The 21,725-nt window shown below is 54.5% G+C and overlaps 1 protein-coding gene across 4 annotated transcripts in view; it reads right to left on the reverse strand.

Annotated features, from left to right (window-relative positions):
- The window catches only part of WFS1 (wolframin ER transmembrane glycoprotein), a 40,088-nt gene extending 25,370 nt beyond the window's left edge, over positions 1–14,718 (reverse strand). Inside the window, exons 1-2 of one of the 4 annotated variants that reach the window (XM_087434896.1) lie at positions 14,607–14,718; positions 142–374 (exon numbers count right to left, since the gene is read on the reverse strand). In XM_087434896.1, the coding sequence (XP_087291022.1) occupies positions 142–373 (232 nt within the window). In that variant the 5' untranslated portion in view covers position 374; positions 14,607–14,718. Of the gene's footprint in view, positions 1–141; positions 378–7,868; positions 7,954–14,606 lie in introns of those variants that run through there. The other 3 variants (XM_087434897.1, XM_004432258.3, XM_087434898.1) reach the window with 3 other exon arrangements.
- Between the last annotated feature and the right edge of the window lie 7,007 nt (positions 14,719–21,725).

Consider the following 21,725-nt stretch of genomic DNA (forward strand, 5'->3'; position numbering starts at 1 on the left):
CGAACCACGGGGACATCCCCGCAGGAGGAACCTCCCGGGGGTCCTTGGACCATAGGCCAGGACTCGGTGCCTGCCTTGCTTCCACGGAACAGCCCCGCCTGGGCTGAGGACAGTCCAGCTCCCTAGACCCCGTCCTCTTACCCGTTCCGTCCACTCTTTCTCGGCTCCTGGCACGCGGGCCCTGGGGCCCGGCTGGGGCAGCGGCGTCTCCCACATCTGGTCCAGGCCCAACTTGGGGTCCAGGAGCTCGGGACGTCCCGCTCTTCTCCTGCTCCACCGAGGCAGTGGCGTTGAGCCGTGAGCGGGACTGGGGCTGCAGTGGCGGCGGAGGATATGGACCAGAGGGGCTCAGAGGAGGGGCGCTGGAGTCCATCCTGCTGGCGAGAAAAGCTGCAAGTCAGACACCAGGGCCAGCCGAACTCAGCCAGCTCTGGCTTCTAGTTTTGGGTACAGAGAGGAGGTGACAAGGGAAATAGAGTGGGGGCTGCCCACCATTCTGTACGTGATCTCATCCAGCTCACAACAGCCCCCATAAGCCCAATCCCACACTCCAGTGGAGGAAATTGAGGGAGGACACTCACTCAAGGCCATCTGACTCAACAGGACCACAGCAGTCAGGCGCTGGGGCCTAACGTCTTGAGGCCATGAGCCCCTGCCTCACCAAGCATGAGCCTCGGGTATCCTCATCTGAGAAGTGGGGATGATGGAATGCTGGGAGGATTCAGTGAGAGAATCCACATGGGGCACCGAGCACAGTGCCCAGGCTGTGGTGGCTTGAATGGTGGCCTCCAAACAATACGTCTACCCAAAATCTGGGGAAGTGACCTGATTTGGAAAAAGGGGTCTTTGCAGATGTCATTAAGGATCTTGAGATGAGATCATCTGGATTAGGGTGAGCCCTAAATCCAGTGACTGGTGTCCTTACAAGAGGAGGGAAACACACAGAGAATGCTGGTGAAGACGGACGCAGAGATTGGGGAGATGCAGCTGCAAGCCTCGGATGCCAGGGAATCCTGGCAACACCAGGACCAGGAGAGGCAGGAAGGACCCTCCCGCAGAGCCCCCAGAAAGGGCCAACCCTGCCGACATCTCGATTTTGGACTTCTGCCCCCAGAACTGTGAGACAATAAATTTCTATTGTTTAAAGCCACCAGGTTTCTGGTAATTTCCTATGGGAGCAAAGAACAAGTTACATGAACGTGAGAAGGTAAGACAAGGACTGGGTGGGGGAAGGAGGAAGGGACACAGTGGGCAGAGCCAGGAGTTAGTCCCATCTACCCGACTGCAAAGCCCTCTGTGCCAGGCCCAGACCACAGGACACGAATCACAGAACTGGAGCCACCAGATATGATGCATATTAAAGAGCAGACTGATGTAAGCTGCGTGGGGTGTAAGAAGAGATGACCAGAACAGACGAGAGACAGATTCCAGGACTGTCTCACAACAAGGGGAAAGGGCTCAAGGAGTTGATAAAGGGGCTGCACATGCTGTTCAGCAACGTGGAAAAATCACCACTGACGCCATCAGGGCAACCACGAGTCACAGACCACAGGGCTGAAGGCTTTGTGAGGTCCTCTAGGCCTGGGATCCCGAACCCCCAAATTTGCTGAGACCACATGTGCACTGTGTGGAGGATCTGGGGAGGCTATTCCTCAAATTCCCAAAGGATTCCATGACCCTCCCCACCTCAAGGCCACATCCATCCTCCCCTGAGGCGAAGAAACTGAGCACAGAGCAGGGAGGGGCTGGCAACGAGGAAGCCTGGCTCCCGGCCCTAACCTGCCATGGCACATGCTCTCCGCCCCATGCTCACAGCTGTGTGGTCCTGAGCAGGCCATACCCTTCTCTGCTTCTTAGTCTCCTCAACTGTAAATGGGGACAATCATCCCATGCTTGGGGGCACTGTGAGGACCAGATAAGACCAGAGACCACGAGCTGCACGAGGGGGCCAGGGTCCTGGCCATCTCCAAATGCCCAGCTCCAAGCACCAAGCCTGCCAGAGTAGGTGCCCGACGGATGTTTCTGGAGACTGCTGTCACAGGAAGAGTAAGGGGGTCCCCAGGCTCCATACACCAGTTCCCAGGGGCTACACAACCATGTCTTCCCCAGCCCCAGCTACAAAGGAGCCCCAAAGATCAGATCTGCGTCCGCCAAAGAACCATGTAGATTTCAATCTGGACATTCCTCCTTCAGAGGGACCGAGCCCTTATTTTAAAAGATCCCCCTGGGTGCAAACAAAAAGCATGGTCAAGCCACGTGAGTCTGATTGGAATTCAACACAGTGCTCGGTGCTGTTTCCACTCCAGGCTTCCGGGAAACAAACAAAGAGGTAACTTCTGCAAAACTGTCATTTGGCTGAACGTGCAGACCAGAGTGAGCACGCAGCCCGCTGTGGGCAGGGAAACCGGCCAGGGACTTGCATACTGAACCCAGTCGTGCAGGCCACTGGCCCACCTCAGACAGCAAAGTCAGGTCTTCGAACCACACGGGGCCACTGCCTACCTGGCCATCTCCCGTGGCTCCCGCAGCCCCCGGAATCAAGCGCCACCTTCTTGGGATAGCAGGGGGCAGCTTGCCTTAATGAGAGCTGACCTGTGCCAGGGCACCTCAGTCATTAACAACACCAGCAACAAACACGTGTCCAGGATGTGCTCTGTTCTCAGCACTTCCCACCAACTTTCTTGGGGATCCTCACACAGCCCTGAGGAAGGCACTGCTGTTATCCTGGTGTCACAGATGGAGAAACGGCTTATCCTTCAACCCTCACCCCACTTCACTGACAAGGAAACTCGGGTCCAGAAAGGTGAGATTCCTGCTCAAGGCTCCGCAGCTCCTAGTGTCAGAGCTGGAATCCAAATCCACAGAGCCTCCGCAAACTCTGTAAGAGGGCTCTCAAACCGGAGCCTGCCTGCCTCTGCAATCCCACCCCACTCCCCCATCCCCCGTCCGTCCACTCACTCCCAGCACTTGCCGTCCTCTGACCTCCACGCCCCTGCTCCTGCAGAGCCCTCTCTCTGGAATGCCCTCCCCTCCCCTCCCCCAGTCCCAGACGTCTTCAAGTCAAGGGCCCACCTCGCCTCCTTCCCGGGAGTTTCCCAGCTGCCTCTGCTAAGTCCTGTCTCCCTCACCTGCTCTCAGGTAAATACATCGCACTCTCCATCAGAGCCCCCTCTCCACCAGAGGAGGACCAGAGAAACCCGTTTGTCTTGTCTGTCTCCCCCTCTCTCAGGAGCCCCTGGTCAGGGGGGACCATCCCTGGCCAACAGAACACAATTTTACCACCAGAAGCAACATGGGGAGTGAATCCCAGTTCTACCTTTACCAGTAGCTACTTAACCTCACTGCGTCTCAGTTTCCCTACCTATAAAATGGGGATAACACCTCGCATGTAGGGGTGCTATGGGGATTAAGGGTGTGAATGCTAAGAAAGCCACCTGCAAACTATAAAGCGTTAAAAACAAATCCAAGCCATTTCTCTCAGGTGCTAAATAAAGGCATAGTCAGCTGAAAAACATAACAGGAATTTCAGGAAAACACAGGTTCTGGCTGGCCTGTGGGGCTAAGTATTACGTGTGTCACATTACAGCCAAAATAAAACTGTTTAAAGTAAAATCTGTGGTTAGTAAGAATGGATGAATAAAGAAGAATTAATTTTCAGGGTCCCTGAGAGTTGGCCAAGCCCTTGTGGGATCAAAGGGCTTGTCACTGTAAAGCAGAACGGTTCACTGCCGCGGCTGTCCCAGGGAGCACCTCAGACGATGTCCCAGTGGAGGGACCGCAGGATGTCTGGTCCTTCCATCTCTGACGAGTCCTCTCTCCGAGACGCTGGAGCCCTGAAGGCAGGGGCTGTCTCTCCTCCTCTTGGAATACCTGCCCCCTTGCCCGGCACGCGAGGGGCCTAAGGTGCGAGGTACACCTGAGGCAGCCCAGCTGTGGGGAGAAGCCTCCCTGATCTCGCTGTGTGACCCCAAGCAGGTCCCCCTGGCCCCGGAACCCCAACAGCAGGACAAGAGCATCACCATTCCACTCCGCCCCAGCTCCACGACTCCTCCAACCCACCAACGTGTGGGGCAGTCAACCCCAACTGCCACCCGATGGCCAGAGTGGTGGCTTTGACCTGTCATTGTGTAAGATCCAAAAAAGCAGAGTGGCTGGCATTCTTTCCACATGAGCACCAAGGCATATTTTTATCCCATCGAAACACAAAATGCCAGCACCAAGGAGCTCGGCTGAGGGGCTGCCACCCCCGGAGACGGCTGCCAGCACCACTCGTCGACTGACTCACGGAGAATGACTGCGTGCGGACTGCTGCCCCAATGCTCTAACCCTTGCTCAGGCCGGCCCCCACTCTGCTCTCCTGGGGGGCAGCTCCAGCCCTGAAACAAGCCCCCGGGGGGAGCCTTAACGATGTCCACGTGCCCTCTGCCCAGAGCCTCCAGGCTAGGATGCGGCCCAGGGGAATGACCAGGGATGCTCGGGTTTCACACTCGCTCCCCGAGCTTGCTGTCCTCCCACATCCACACACAACTGCTGACTCCACGCCCCTGCTCCCACACAGCCCTCTCTGGAGTCTATCCCAGTGGTACCCTCCAGCACCGTCCAGAGAGGGCAGTGACGACAACTACAGCCCCTCCGCGTGGTGCAGCACTATACGGTGTCAACCACGACTGTACAAGGACGTTCACAGACAGGGACAAGGTCTGTGTAACACAGTTCAGCAGGATTTAAAGCAGCATGAGATACTGTCCCAAGTCTATAGAGGAGGAAAACAACATCTATCTGCAGAAAAAGATGGAAGAAAATGCCCCCAAAATGGTAATGCTGCTCTCACTGGTGGAGGGATTATAGGTGGTTTTATGCTAGTCTTTTTCTAAAGGTACTTCCCTAATTTCCTATAATGTATGTGCAATGTTTTCGGAATTACAACAAAATGTTAGTTTTATTTATTTATTTATTTATTTATTTATTTATTTGCTGAGGAAGACGGGCTCTGAGCTGACATCTATTGCCAATCCTCCTCCTTTTTTTTTTTCCCAAAGCCCCAGTAGATAGTTGTATGTCATAGTGGCACATCCTTCTAGTTGCTGTATGTGGGACGCGGCCTCAGCATGGCCGGACAAGCGGTGCGTCGGTGCGCACCGGGGATCTGAACCCAGGCCGCCAGTAGCGCAGTACGCACACTTAACCACTAAGCCACGAGGCCGGCCCCAAAATGTTATTTTAAAAGCACTCTGTGACCAAGCCCTAAGGGAGCAGGCCCAGGGGTTCCCAGGGTCTGGGATGTCTGCTCCAGCTGGCCCAGCCCAGCCCAGCCCAGCCCCCGGCACAGGGCCTGCTCCTCAAGACAAGGGCACGAAGCCCTTGGAGGCTCCCAGGTACCTATTTTTGCCCCAGAGTATTAAGGGCCAAACCAGGGAACATCTCAGCTCTACCCAAGGTACCAAGTTCACAGGAACAAGAGGGGGTCACTGGGAACACCCCGGGCAATGATCACAAGCAGCCAGGAACATCTTCCCAGGAGCCGAGCCCCCACCGCACACCTGGCTCCTACACCACGCCTGGCCAGGCGGGTCGGTGGGCCGATCCTGTGCCAGGCACTGCCTCCCTGCCCAGAGAGGACTCTTGTAGGGCCAGCCTTAGAGAACTCAGTCTGGACAGGAAGGATGACACCTAAACAGACAACCACAAAAGATGGAGCACTTGGGGGGTGCAGGCATAGAAGGCAGGCCTCACTCTGCTGTGGAAAAGGGGTAGGGTAGGGATTCTGCAAAGAGGACTTGACTAAGCCTTCAGGACAAGCAGGCATGAGCCAGACAAGGGTGGAGGGAGGGGGAGGAAGGTGTCTGGGCATTCCTGCAGGGGACTATCCAGGAGAAAAGGCTGAGGCAGAGCGAGCCAGCAATGTGGCCAGGGAGGTGCAGGCAGCTGCTGGGAAGCGACCTCTGGGGAGGGACACAGGAATGAGACCAGAGGCTGAGTAGGCAGCCAGGCAGGTCCCGAGGGCCTGAACGAGTGCCAGGCTTAGAAGACGAGGGCCCGAAGGAAGCGCAGGACAGTGCTGAGCAGGGAAGTGGCAGTTAAAGAACCACTGGGCTGTTGGGGACAGGATGGAGAGACCAGGGAGGGGGCTGGGAGGCCATCCAGGGAAAGGTGAGGAGGCCTGGTCCAGGGCAGGCATCTGAGCGGGGCTCCGGGGCCAGGAGAGACAGGAGCATCGCCAACTAAATGTGAGGGGTGGGGAAGCAGAGGGTGGCCTGGTGTGTGGCAGGGGCCAAGGTGGTGCTGCCCCCTTCTGAGGTAGAGATGCAGGAGGAGAAGGAGCCGAATGAAGCATAAAGCTCCCTCTCTAAGTATTAGCATTCTTATCACCACCATCGGGGACCAGGCTTTGGTCTCTGTCAAGCAGCGCAGACATGTAAGGGGGCCGGGCCTGAGCTGGGTCTGAGACCAGTCCTGAAGGCCTGTCCAGCCCTGGCTTGGGAGAGGCGTTGTGCGGGGGGCTCAGTGGGGAGCCCCTCCACATACTCTTCCCTCCTGGGAAGGAAGATGAGATGTTGTTCCCAGCTACCTTTCCTCTGTCCAGTCAAAGGTCCATCTGCTGGGGGAGGGGGAGGACAAAGGAACCTCTCTCTAAGACGCCGAGGGGCTCCTGTGAGAATCACAGCCCCTTGGAGACAGAGGGGAACAGGAACGGACACTGGAAAGTGTGGCCTCTGGGCCTCCATCAGCGCGACTCCCTCACCGGGGCTGCAGTGAGGGCGGACAGCCAGCACAGAGGGTACCCGGGGCACTCTGTGAGGGATGGCTCCTGGCAAAAGGGAAAGCTCTTTACACATGGCCAAATGCCAGGGGTCACAGTCCAAGGAGAGGACAGGTGGGGCTGCGCGGCGCTTGCTCTCAGCTTCCCAGGGCAGAGGTCTCCCACCAGGCTCCCATCGGGCTCCTGTCAGCTGCGTGGTCCCGGGCAGGTCAGCAAACCCCAAAAAGCCTCAGCTTCTTCATGTGTCAAATGTGGCTACAATGCCCACCCCTATGATGACTGACAGAGTTAAGTATCGTACAAATGTTAGTTCCTTGGAATTTCCTAACATCAACTACAAAAAACTGGGTGGGAGGACAGGGCCCCATCACCCCCAAAAGGGCTGGGTCAGATTCCCCAGAAAGCTTCCATCTGTCAAAACAGAAACTAATGTTCCCCAGGCCGGGTTAACACTAGCCAGGGTCCAGGGGCTATCGCGACACCCCCCCCCCAACTGAGGAGGAGCCCCAGGGGCACAGTAACTGCCACACAGATTCTAAGTGGGTTGTGGGCACTTCAGCTTGACCCAAAGGCTGCCCCGTCCGGCGGGCCTGGTACCCAGCGGCGGGCTGAACCCCCATCCCCCCCGCCGCAGCCCCACCTGAGGTCCCAAACGCCTTCCAGCGGCCCATCTGACGGCCACGGGGGAAGGGCCATGACGGGCCAGCTCAGGACCGGCCCTGCGGGGCGCGGGGAGGGGGCGCCCCTACCACCCGCCAACCCCTCGGGCCTCTTTTCCCGCCCGCAATGGGGTTCACGGCGAGGCTCGCGGGCGTGACAGTGCGCGCACCGCGCGGTGCCCACGGTTCTCGGGGTGCCGGGGCTGGGGCCGAGGGGGCGTGCACCCCCGAGGAAGACCGGACCCAGACCCGGGCAGGGATCGCTGTGGGCATCGCGGAGCGGGTGGGACCCGGCCCTCCACCTTCTGAGGAACTTGCAGGGTCGTTGGGACCAGCGGCCCATCGGCTCAGATGGGGAAACTGAGGCCCGAGGCGGGCGGCGCCTCTCGGCGCTCCCAGGTCTGTCTCCAGCCCCCCGCGCGGCCGTCCCCCCGCCCCGAAGTACTCACCGGCCCGCGAGTGGGCGCAGGCGGCGCCGCGACGGCCTCGGGCCTCTGCGCCCGCCGCAAAGTTGCTCGGGAGGAGCAGGACGCACCGCCGCCAGAGGGAAGCGGCCGCGACGGAGCGAGCGGCGCTGGCTGCAATGGGAGCCGGCGAGCGCGGACCTCGGCGCGGGGAGGGGCGGGGCCGGGGGCGGGGCCGCAGCCCTCGCTCCACTCCCGACGCGGCCCGGGGCACGCGGCTCCGGCTCGGCCCGCTGAGCGGCCGGCGCGCCTGCCAATCACCGACGCCTTCGCCAATCACGGCGCGCCTCGCCGGGCTGCCTCCGACTCGTCCCCTGCTCAGCCAGGCAGGAGAGCGCCGGGGGGGCGGGTCCGACCCGCCCACGGCGAAAGTTTCCGAGCGGACTCGGGCCACGGCCCCGCCCCGTCCTGGCCCCGCCCCGCCCCGGCCCTGGCCCCGCCCGCACGGCGCCTTGTGGCCGGGCGAAGCTGGGCACCTCCGTAACAGGTGGTTGGACGCCTGGACAAAACTCGGGCCGCCTTCCACCCACCACTCTGGCCCCAGAGCCCCCAACTTCAGGTTTATTATCGTTGCTATTGCAATATTAACTAACACGTTGAGCGCCTACTGTGCGCCAGACGCCTTAATTCCTGTCCGGCCAGAGACAGAGAGGCCCTGCTGATTCAGCCGCAGGAATGGAAAAATGTGGCCGATTTAAATGTGTACATGTAACCAAGGGCGGCTTCAAGTGCACGAAATCAGATGCAACGTAGCACGCTTTTCACAAGGTAATTGTGGGGGTCGTTTAAGAATACGTATTAGCCAAAGGAATGATGGCAGTTCGGAGACTCTCTTATTTCGGTCCTGTCCGGTGTCTGAGAGGTGTGGTTTGGAGATGAGCGCAAAGGTCCGTCCTTGAAACAGGCCCTTGGGACTGTGAGGCCCTGGCCTGTGGCCCTGGGTCCCCTTGGGCTGTCTGCTCCATGTCTGCTCCTCACAGCCAACCTGAGATGCCTGTCCTGGGTTATTGCAGAAACTGGCTCAGAGTGGCTGCCAGAGATATGTCACCAACACGTTGGGAGCAAAGATTCCATATGGTTTGGGGATGAGTTCTATCCTCTGGACACATTGTCCCGGGGACTTTTGTCAAAGCTGCGCGGTTCCCATCAGTGACCTCATTCTGTTCTCCTGCTGCCCCCTCCATCCCAAACAGCCGCTGAGCAGCAGGCCCTCTGCCCCAGGGTCAGTCTGGGGGGCTTTCACACACTGAGGTTTTTCATCTCACCCCTAATGAGCCAATGAGGCTGGTGGCATTGGGCTCATTTTTATTGATGAGAAAATTGGGGCTCGAACATAGATAGTTATCTGTCCAAAGTCAAAGAGGACTCTTTCCCCCTTATAATATACTAATTATAGAAAATTCAGAGAATTATAAAAGTAGAAAGAAGGAAAAAAATCACGCAAAGACGATTACTGTTCACATTTTGGGGTCTATGCACATTTAAGAAAGGGTTTCCAAGGTCTCGCAATGGCACCGTCTGTGCGTGCATGACGATTTCGCTAGAGTGGAGTCCCGGGAGCAGGAGCACTGGGTCCTGACAGGCTTTTTCTTGTTTACCAGAACAAATCTCTCAAAGTTGTTTCCAGTTTACCTCTGAGGGGCACACATGGCATGGGGAATTACCTTTTTTTCACCCTTTCCTAATATGGTAAATACAAAGTGGTCTCTTTGCAATTGTATTTTGCATTTCCATGGTAACTAAGGAACATTTCATATTTCTCAATTTTGAGAAGCATCCACTCTCTCATTGATCTATTGGGAGCTTAGAGGCTCTTTAAAAACCAATTAGACATTTCTTTTTTTTTTTCCAACCCACCCATTTTCATGGCCCATTCTCTCCTTCAGCTCTGAGCACCAGGGGCCAATCTGAATGGCTCCTGCAGCCCACCTGTGGGAACCAGCAGCCCTCCTTACCCCTGCGGGGCCGGGAACAGAGAGGCCTCTCCCAGCAACTCGGCAGGACTTTACCAACTCGTTCTTCATTGTCTACAGGAACAAAAGTGGCTTGTCATCCACCACCTGCTGGCTGGCCACTGCCCAGGAGACCACCACGGCCTGGTCCCTATGGGCCCTGAACACACAGCACAGAGAGGCCAGGATGCTCCCCAAACCCTTTATGGGGACTCAATCAGCAGAGGGAAGAGGACAGAGTGAACAATTCCTGCTGGGAGGCCTAGGAGAAGAGAGAAGATGAACTTCAAGAAAAATGTAGGAGACTGTGTAAGGAGCCTCAGGCAGAGCATAGAAACATCTCACATACTCCATGGAACGAAAAACCTTAAAAAGTCCTAGGCAAATTCAGATAGAGAACTGTCAAGGAGAGGAAAATTAGCAAAGTGGAAGATAACATGGAGGAAAAACACACGCAAAGCATCAGGAAGGAAATGAGAGGCTTTTGGGACGGCTCCAGCAGGAACAGCACGCAAAGAAGAGGAGCTGGAGGGGACACAGAAATGAAGAAATGCTAGAAGAAAATGTCTCTGGGCTGAAGCTCTGCTGTGAGGTCTCCAACTCCAAGCGTAAGGAGAAAGTCTTGCAGAGTTCCAGAAAGAACTGGTCAGGTCCAAAGGCAGGAGAACCAGGGGGTACCAGATTCCTAGGAAGCTTTGGAACAAGGTACAGGGGCTCCGATTAACCACTCAAGGAGGTGGAATTCATCTGCCAGGACAAAAGAAAGAACATACCCGACATAGCAAGACGCAGAAAGGGCACCAGCCACGCCCCCTTTCACCCACGGAAGTTCCCTCTCCCCGAGACAGTTCAGGCACAGAGGAGATCCCAAGATAGAGCAGACTTGGCGGACAGGAAATGGTGGTGAGCACTGACCCTTGCAAAATCTGTGGTTAAAGCTGAATATGCCTGGGATTTTGCATAATTACTAAGTAAGGATTCTTGAAACATAGGCCACATACTGTGAAGGAAACCCATGTTAGCCTGGGAGTGAAAAATAGAATCGACCTTAGCAAAACCCAGGAGTGGAGCAGTCAGAATATTCTAAGATCACATCTGGTTGGGGGAGAGGGAGGAAGTGCAAGGATCTGCTTTGGTGCCTGGCGGGGGCGGGCTGGAGGGGAAGTGGGAAAGGAAAATCTTGTGGGCGGGGACGTCGATACCATTTACTTTTCATACATTAACAGGGAAATATCAGCTTAATTATGACTACCAGGGATCAGAAAGCAGCAACGAGTGGAAAAGGAGCAGAGCAGAACTTGTGAATTAATGGGGAGAGGTAGGGGGGTGGAGAGGATGAGCGAGGAGGCAAAATTAAGGAAGAGGAAATAGCGATAACAGAGCTTCATAAAGTAGACGTAAAATGAGATGAAATAAATATAACCATGGACACCAGCTTTCATAAGGAATGTGAATGGGCTGAATTTCCCATCAAAAGCCTGTAAGATTGGGGTCAAAATCAAAATCCAGTTACGTGCTATTTACAAGGAATGCACCTAAAATGCTGACGAATAGAGGATCAAAGTGGACACCATGTGAAAACTAAAATTAAAAGAACAAGAATGGCAAATTAATATTGTACAAGGAAGAATTCAAGGCAGAAATTATTCACAGGAACAAAAAAGGATGTTATGTAATGGGGCAAGGTACAATCCACAAAGATTCAATAGTCGTAAATCTCAATGTCCCAGAAAATATAGCAAGTGAGATGGTTACTTTCACATGTCAACTTGACAGGGCCACAGTACCCACATTTGGTCAAATACCATCTGGATGTTGCTGTGAAGGTATTTTTTCAGATGAGAGTGACATTTGAATCAGTAGACTTTGACTGAAGCAGATGACCCTTCGTAACCCTTCATAAATTAGATGGGTGGGCTTCATCTAATCAGTTGAAGGCCTTAAGAGAAAAAGACTGAGGTCCCCCGAGGAAGAGGGAATTGTGTCAGCAGACTGCCTGCAGATTCAAGCTGCAACATTAGCTCTTCCCTGGGACTCCAGCCTGCTGGCCTGCCCTGCAAATTTCAGACTTGCCAGCTCCCAGAATCATGTGAGACAATTCCTTAAAATAAATCTCGCTCACTGTCTCTCCTTTTATATATATGTACCAGACATATATATATATATATGGCAAGCGGCCTGTCTTCACTCCCCCACGGAGCTGAGCCCCGTGCTTTGCTGTTGAGTACTGAATGAATGAATGGATGAATGAATGAATGAGTCACCCTGTGCAAGGACCTCACATAGCTCTTTCTTGCCTTCAGGACAGTGTCCAGACTCTGTAATGTGACATCTAAATATGCCTCCCATGCTTCATTCCTGTTGTCCCACCTGCGGTCCTCTGATTTCTTCCCCCAGTTTTCAGATTCTGCATTCTTGTTCTCATCTCGCTTCCTTCCCGACTCCTATTTAAAGCCTACTTCAGTTTACTCGACAAACATTTATTGACTTCCTACCAGCTCCAAGCACAGGGCTACACGCCAAGCATACAAAGAAAAGTGAAGAAGGAGGTTGGTGAGTTACCTTCTGAAGGACAGCAGAGATGGGGGCTTTTTCAGGAGCATCAGTGTATTAGGCCAAAAATGGTCCCCCAAGATACAGGTCCTACTTCCTGGGACCTGTGAATGTTGCCTTAGTTGGAAAAACGTCTTTGCAGATGTGATTAAATTACACGTGGTGTAATTGCATGAGATGGGAGATTATCCTGGATCATTGGGTGGCCCTAAATGCAATCACAAGTGTCCTGGTAGGAAGGAGGCAGAGGGAGATCTGACGCACACACGCAGAGGGGAAGGTGATGGGAAGATGGCGAGAGAGAGATTTGCTGGCCTGAGGACTGGAGTGACATGACCGCAAGCCAAGGAGCGCTAACAGCTGCCAGAAGCTGGAAGAGGCAAGAAACGGACTCTCCTTGATTTCAGCCCAGCGATACCGATTTCAGACTTTTGGGCTCCAGAACTGTGACAGAATAAATTTCTGTTGTTTTCAGCTCTGAGTTTGTGGCAATTTGCTACAGCAGCCGTGGGAAACTAATATAATCATAATGTTACGTCACGCCCACAGCCCTGCTGTGATCTGGTGTCCACTGGGGTCCTGCAGATGAACCTTGGGTCAGGCACGGAAATTCCAGCCCTCGAAACTGTGGCCTTGGGGTAAACACCACCTGACTATGGAACTAACCCCTCAGCATTTAAACCAATGCTCGTCAAAATCAAGGAACCAAGGGGCCAAATCAACCTCTCGTCGGTCCCAGGAGGATAAACGAGCAGTATTGAGAGTTGGGGACACGGCCGCGGATGACCAGGCTGAGTGTTCCAGAGACTGTGGCCCTCAGGGCATCTGCAACCCTCAGTAACCGAGGTCCTGAGTGTGTAGCCCACTGGGCCAGTGAGATAAGAACAACACGTGGGGGCGTGTTGGCCACACATTGGACTTCTAGGACAGTGTGACCCCAGGACCACTCACATCAGCATCCTCCCCAAGGGAGGTCCAGGAATCCTCATTTTAACGGGTTCCCCTGGGGGATTCTGATACACAGGGAAGTTTGAGTCCCCTGACTGTAAAGCTGAGCGATTCAGTGTGATCCGTCACTGGACCGGCAGCACTAGCATCCTTCACCTGGACGAGTGTTCGAAATGCAGAACCCTGCGCCCCACCTAGACCTTCTGAGTCAGTAGCTGCATTTTAAAGTGACACCCCTGTGATTCATATAGATATTGATGTTGGAGGAGCCCTCCTTTAGGCTGGAGGCTCCCCGCCCAGGCTGCAGGAATATTAGCACCCCCGAGCGAGGCCGTCCTGCCCAAGCCAACGGAACCAGAAGTTTGGATTTCATGGGGAGTCCTGGATAGATGGAGAGCAGAGGAGCCACGTTCGGCATTTAGCAAGGTCTGCGGCGCACTCAGGCCATGCTCCCACAGTAAGCAGGATCCCGTCCCAGCCTCCCTGCTGGAGGCCGTGCCACCTGCCCTTGGCCACATGTCTCTTTGGTGTTACGTCTCAACGGATCTTCCTAACACCCATGACCGACCGGGTGGTCTCCCACCATCTCCAAGGAGGTGGAGGCTCCTCAAGATCACATGTCACACAGCTGCTGGGTGGCAGAGCCTCTGGGCTCCCAAGCCCCTGGCCCCTGCTCCCTCTATCCCCCCAAATCTCCCAGCCCATCTCCCCCCCACCCCACCAGCAGCTCCCCACCCTCCTTTCCTACACCCCTTGGTAAACCTGAGCTCCCAGTCCACTCTGCGGTCTCCTTGGAGCTGCAGCAGGAGGGGCTGGAGTTCCAAGGGAGCTTGGTGCCGATCACGCGGCTCTGTCACCAGGGCTGGGTGCTGCACCAAGAGCTCCCCGCCCCACCCACCCACGCCTGCCTGCACCTCCACACGCCCCACACGTGCACTTCCACACACACTACGTTGTTGCCGGGTAGCTCCGAGGCCCCCCCGAGTCTGAGTCGTAACTTACTCGGCTCTGAAGGCTGGGAGTTAACGCCACCTAACGGCCTCGCCACGGGCAGTTTCATGTGGGAAAAGAGAGCATTGAGGTTGCGAAGGCAACTTTGAGGCGGAAGAAGAACAAATGCCTGGCACGGGAGAAGCACTGTCCCAGGACCACCCCCCGGTCCCCGTCATCCCGCTGTGACTGGTCACTAGTCGGGGTTCTCCAGAGAAACAGAACCCGCAGGACATATATAGACACATAGAAAGAGATTTACCCTGAGAGATTGACTCACTATTATGGAGGCTGAGAAGCCCCACAGCCTGCCGTCTGTAAGCTGGAGGCCCGGGAAAGCTGGTGGTGTGGTTCTAGTCCAAGTCGGAAGGCCCGAGAACTGGGAGCGCCGATGTCCGAGGGCAGGAATGGATGGGCGTCCCAGCTCAATCAGAGAGCAGATTCGCCCTTCCTCCGCCTTTATGTTCTCTCCAGGCCCTGAAGGATTGGATGCTGCCGCCCACGCCTGGGAGGGCTATCAGCTTTACTCACTCACTCCTAATGCAGATGCTAATCTCTCTTGGAGCCACCTTCACACACTCAGAGATAATGCCTTACTGGCTTTCTGGACACCACTTAGCCCCAGCCAAGCTGACACAGGAGCCACTAACATGGTCAGTAGGCCACAGAGCTCTGTGTCACCGGGGTGGACACAGCAGCAGCAGCGGCAACATTTGCTGAGCGTGTTCCTGTGCCCAGCACAGTGCATCTGTCATTCGATGCTGAGTCCATCCTATAAATGTCAGTCATCAACAGGGTGCAGGAGGAGGTGTTCATTGAACACCTACTATGCGCTCCCTCACAGGCCTCCCTGGGCACCATGGCAAGAGATGGAAACACCCCGTCCCTGCCCTGGAGGGGCTTGTGGCTGATTTGGTTCAGATGCTGGAAACACCGGCCACTTGTCAGAGAGCAGGGACAGGATAACCGGGGAGAAGCCGGGCAGGCCTGCAGATTCCTGGCACGGGGAGAAATTGCCGTTGGCTGTGGTGGTCAGGGCAGGCTCCCTGGAGGAGGTGCTAACTTCACTTTTTTTTGCCCTTCTTCTATCTCTTCTTTATTAATAGACTTTATTTCCTAGAGCAGTTTTAGGTTCACAGCAAAACTGAGTGGAAAGTACAGAGAGTTCCCATATACCCGCTGTCCCCCAACACGCACAGCCTCCCCCACTATCAACATTCCTCACCAGAGTGGTACATTTGTTACAATCAAGGAACCTGCATAGACCTGTCATTATCACCCAGAGTCCATAGTTCACACGAGAGTTCACTCTTGGTTGTGTACGTTCTCTGTACAATATTCTACGACAAATGTATAGTGACCTGTATCCACCGTGATAGTGTCATACAGAGTAGTTTCACTGCCCTAAAAATCCTCTTTGCTCCATCTCTCCATCCTCCACCTGCCCCTCCGACAACCACTGGTCTGTTTACTGCCTCCATAGTTTTGCCTTTTCTAGAATGTCGTATAGTTGGAATCATACAGTATGTAGCCTTTTCAGATTGGCCCTGTCACTTAGTAATACGCATTTAAGGCTCCTCCAGGTCTTTTCGAGCCTTGCTGGCTCGTCTCATTCCAGCACTGGATAACATTCCATTGTGTGGCCAGACCACAGTTTGTTTGCCCCGTCTGCCGCTGAAGCACCCGGGAGATGCTGACCTTACATCAGAGACTTGAGCATAGAGGATCATTAGGTGACTCAGGGACCTCTCTGAGGTGACCTCAGCATACCCCTGTGCCCTACGGGTTGTTGGGAGGGTCCGAGAGCTAACCTATGGGGAGGTGGCCAGCGCAGCGCCAGTGCACAGTGGGACTACCAGATGCCGGTGCCCTCCACGTCACACCAGAAATCATCACCACTCCTTACTGAATGGTTACTACACCTGGGGGCTCGTTAGCTCTACACCACGACCCTGGGAGGTGGGTATTATCCCAGGTCACAGGTGGGGAGTCAGAGGCTCTGGCAGGGTGAGGGATGTGCTCAAGGGCCCTCTCCAACACCTCTTTGGTCTGATTGTCCCCAGTCTGTGCTGCAGCACCACACCACCCACAGCTCCCAAGTCTGAAACCCTACAAGCTCCCCTGGGGTGGGGGTCTCAGGTGAATCTAAGAAGATAAAACTCGTGTCGCTAGAGGCCTCTTTCAAACAAGCCTCCCCCACCCGGGGTGTGGGCTCCTGACTTCCTCCTGTGCGTTCCCATGGGGGAGGGGGCGCCACTTCTCCTCCCTCCTGAAGTGACGTGAGTCCCTATTTTCATCTTGACAAAACCCAGAGCTGGTGGGAGAGGGAACTTCTCGTTCACTTTAGCAGGAAACAATAGAAGAAAACTTAGGCACACAGCACTTACGAAATGTCAAAAGGAACTGAAAATTACCCAATTCAAAATCCTCCAAAACTTTCCAGCCGCCCACTTGGCTTAGCCGCAGTGATCAGAACAACACAGACACGTGCTGACGTGCAGAATGGCCAAGAACGCTGGCGGGGAAAAGCACTTCCGATGTTTCTGGGAGCACCCTGGGCAGTTTAGCAAAGGAGATTTTGTTTTTGACAATCGTTAGAAATATAAATTACCCAACAGCTTACTGTGATCAGAGATAATCGTTTTCCTTAAATTTTCAATACAATGGAAGCCGTCAGCCTCTGGTTGCGACATGCTCTGTGACATGCCCAAAGAACGTCTGGTACGAGAAACGAGAAGGAGCCTGGGTACAAGCAGTTACCTTGGTGCTCGCTTTGGGACTGTTACTGTGAGGAACATGAAATGCTGCATGAATTCGTTGAACTGAAAATTTTTCCTGGAGAAAATTAGTTTCAGTGGCTATGCTCAATTCAGCTTGTGTTTGTCCCACTCAGACACGGGGACCATGAGCTGCTATCCTCAGAGTCCATCCGCCCTTGGTCCCCAGGGGACAAAGGGGAGGATGGTCCAGCCTGATGTCAGCACATAGATTCCTCCTGGAGAGACACTGGGGCCCTGGACGTGCCACACCAAAGGCAGCACACACAGTTATTTTCAGAGTAACATTCAAGGTGGCGAGTGTGACAGACCTCTATGTAAAGGTCCGTGGAGTCCGGAGGTGGCCTGGGGCATCTGGGGAAAAGGTAACATTTGAACTAGGTCCTAAAGAAGGAACAGAGTTTTGCCCTTGGAAGAGGGAAAGGGCATTCCTGGAAGAAGGCAGGATGGATGCAAAGGCGTGGGGGGGTAACAGAGCAGGGGGCATCCAGGCAGAAGTGTGGGTTGATGAGAGCAAAGGTGGTGGGGAGTAGCTGCCCGTGAGCTGGAGAGGGCTAGAGGGTGCAAGAGTTGGGAGATTACCCAACAGACATGGGACCAGCAAGTCCTCCCCGACACCCACTTGTCCCGCAGCGGTCCCCTGGGGAGGAGGGAGGCCTGTTTCATGGGAATCAGTGCTCTGTTGCTGTGTAACAAACGACACCAAAACTTAGCAGCTTAAAACAACCACTTTACATGCTCCTGGTTCTGGGATCAGGAATTTGAGTCAGCCAGGTGATTCTTTTGCTCATGTGGCATCAGCTGGGGTCATTTGTTCAGTTGCATTCATCTGGTGGCTGAGCAGGGCTGGAAGGTCCAAGAAGGCTTCATGCATATGGCCCCTGTCTCTCCACGAGGCTGCTTGGGGTCCCTCCCAAGCATGGCAGTCGAGGGCAGTCAGACTCCTTACGTGGCAGCTGGCCTCCAGGAGGGAGGGTTCCAAGGGGGTTAAAAAAGCAGAAACTACACATCTCCTAAGGCCCAGTCTCAGAAATTAGCGTTTATTTCCACAATATGTCCACAAGCTATTGTTCAAAATTAGTCACAGAGGAACCAGCCTAGACTCAAGGTGCTGGATGAGGAAGAATTTACAGCTGTTTTTAATCTACCACAGCATTCGAGCTCCCAGGACGTGAAGTAACCAGTCCTGTCACAGCTGAGGTGGTGCAGAGTCAGAACTCAAGCTAGGTCTTGGGCTCCCGGCCAGGCCTCTTTCCTCGTCATACAGTCCTCAAAGGCACATTGTTGGAACGGAAAATAGTTCATCTAAAGAGGCAAATTGCTAGGATCAGGGCTCGGATTTTCTCCTTCACTGAGTGTCCGGGGACTTTTTCAAGAGTCTATTTAACTGAATGAAAAAGGCAAGTGGGAAGACTTTGTCTTTAGTGGGGAACACAAAAAAGCAGTTGTCAATGTTACTAAGCAACAGATAGAAGGTAAAATAAAATGAATAGCATCAAATTAAATAGGGCTTCCCAACCATTGTATCATAGCCACATAGAACAAAGTACTTATGCAGGCTGTCGTGAGTGGATGAAGCTACTCATGGGGGTGCTCACTGGCCTCTGGGGGCTCTAGGCACCTCAGGCAACAATGCGTCCCGGTGCTGAGGAAATCACTATTTCATCACATAGTAACCCACTTGCTATCACCTCCACCATCACCACCACCACCACCATTACCATCGCCACCACCACCACCACCGCCAATGCCACCATCACCACCACTACCATCACCACCACCATCATCACCACCACCACCACCACCACCACCACCGCCATCACCACCACCATCATCGCTACCATCACCACCACCACCATCATCGCTACCATCACCACCACCACCATCACCACCACCACCACCACCACCATCACCACCACCACCATCACTGCCACCGCCACCAACCCCACCACCGCCATCACTACCACCACCGCCATTACCGCCACCATCACCACCACCATCACCACCACCATCATCACCACCACCACCACCACTGCCATCACCACCACCATCATCACCACCACCACCACCACCACCACCGCCATCACCACCACCATCATCACTACCATCACCACCACCACCACCACCACCATCATCGCTACCATCACCACCACCACCATCACCACCACCACCACCACCACCGCCATCACCACCACCATCATCACTACCATCACCACCACCACCATCATCACTACCATCACCACCACCACCACCACCACCATCATCGCTACCATCACCACCACCACCACCACCACCACCATCACCACCCCCACCACCATCACCACCAACGCCACCATCATTACCATCGCCACCACCATCACTGCCACCGCCACCACCCCCACCACCGCCATCACTACCACCACCGCCATTACTGCCACCATCACCGCCACCATCACCACCACCATCATCACCACCACCACCACCACTGCCATCACCACCACCATCATCACCACCACCACCGCCATCACCACCACCATCATCACTACCATCACCACCACCACCACCACCACCATCATCGCTACCATCACCACCACCACCATCACCACCACCACCACCACCACCACCATCACCACCACCATCATCGCTACCACCCCCACCACCGCCATCACTACCACCACCACCATCACCACCACCATCATCGCTACCACCCCCACCACCGCCATCACTACCACCACCGCCATCACCACCACCACCGCCACCATCACCACCACCATCACCACCATCACCACCACCACCACCACCACCACCATCACCACCACCATCATCGCTACCACCCCCACCACCACCATCACTACCACCACCGCCATCACCGCCATCACCGCCACCACCACCACCACCACCACCATCACCACCACCACCACCACCACCACCACCACCTTCACCACCACCATCATCACCACCACCACCACCACCGCCATCACCACCACCATCATCACTACCATCACCACCACCACCACCCCCACCACCGCCATCACTACCACCACCGCCATTACTGCCACCATCACCGCCACCACCACCACTATCACCACCACTATCATTGCTACCATCACCACCACCACCACCCCCACCACCGCCATCACTACCACCACCGCCATTACTGCCACCATCACCACCACCACCACCACCATTACCACCACTGCCATCATCACCACCACCACCAGTACCACCACCACCATCATCATCACCACTACCATTGTCATCACCATCATCATCAACATCCAAATATAATGGAAAAACACCTGAGTGACATCTAGGGACTTCATCTCTCTTCCTCATCTCTGAGCTGGGGTAGTACTAATTAGCATTTACTGAGCACCTACTATGTATTATCTCATTTGATCCTCTCAACAACCACATGAGGCAGGTGCTATCATTCTCCTCATTTTAAGATTGGGGAAACAGAGCCCCTACGTAACCTGTCCAGGGACACACAGGTCCTCAGTGGCAGAGGCAGGCCTCGGACCCAGCAGCCTGATCACTCTTGATCACTCAGAGCCTTCCTCTTGGGTCTCTTATGAGAATCAAATGACATCCCTATTTTGCAGCTAAGGCTCAGAAAGGTTAAGAGACTTGCTCAAGGCCACAGAGCCAGGGGACCAAATCTTGTCTCTCCCTCCTGGTTGGGGCTCTGTGCCCAAGGCCACACCCCAAGAGCCAGTTCTGAACCCTGCCTGCCCAGTACATGTGGCTATCATCATTCAATGCCGGTTGAACATTCACATTAGTGCACTGAGTGTGTGTCTTTATATACGCCTGTCTTTGGAGCTTGCACAGCAGTTATCTTGCATGACCGGATGGAATTAAACCTCTCTGGAGGTGAAATAAGATCTGTTGGCACGTCTGCCTTCTCCCCCCACCTCGGGTCAAGGGCAGGTGCGTTGAACTGAACTGCAGAAGGGCTTTGCAAATTATAAAGTGCGTATAAACCCTCGTGATTATAAAGATTACGATCCGAAATTCCTGCGGAACACTTGAGCTCTTTGGTAGCAAGCTAAGAGCATCATTATCAGGAGTTTATCACAAAATGAAAAAGTTATTGTGAGAAATACTTGCAGAAACCACCACATCCAGCCTGGAGAAGAGATGACTGGGGCGTGAGCATGTCATCAAGCCTTTGTCCTTGCTGTGCCCATTGCCTGGAGCCCCCTTACCCTGGCCCTTCTCCTGGCTCCTCAGGTCTCTGCATGAAGGTCCTCCTATCAGAAAAGGGTTGCTGACGGCCACTCTCCTGGCATTTCTTTCCATCCCCAAGCGAGGCCCTGGCTCTGGGTGATTTATTTGAATTATTATTCATTGAGTGAATGAATGAATGTTTGCAGATCTTCCACACAGCAGTCAAAATGACATAAATCCGATCATGTCACTCTCTTGCTTAAGACCCTCCAAAGACTTCTTGATGCACTCAGAAGAAAATGCTTGCTCCTTCCCGTGGCCTGCCCACATCACGCTGCCCTGCTGAGCTCATGCCCCTCTTCCTCCTTCCCACCGCCTTGTTCAGCCACACTTGCCTCCTTTCCGTCCTTTGAGGGTATCAAGCTCTTGCCACCTCAGGGCCTTTGCCCATGCTATTCCCTCCACCTAGA

This window comes from Ceratotherium simum, chromosome 8 (assembly GCF_057802395.1).
Source record: "Ceratotherium simum simum isolate JZ-2026a chromosome 8, ASM5780239v1, whole genome shotgun sequence".
Classification (NCBI taxonomy): domain Eukaryota; kingdom Metazoa; phylum Chordata; class Mammalia; order Perissodactyla; family Rhinocerotidae; genus Ceratotherium; species Ceratotherium simum.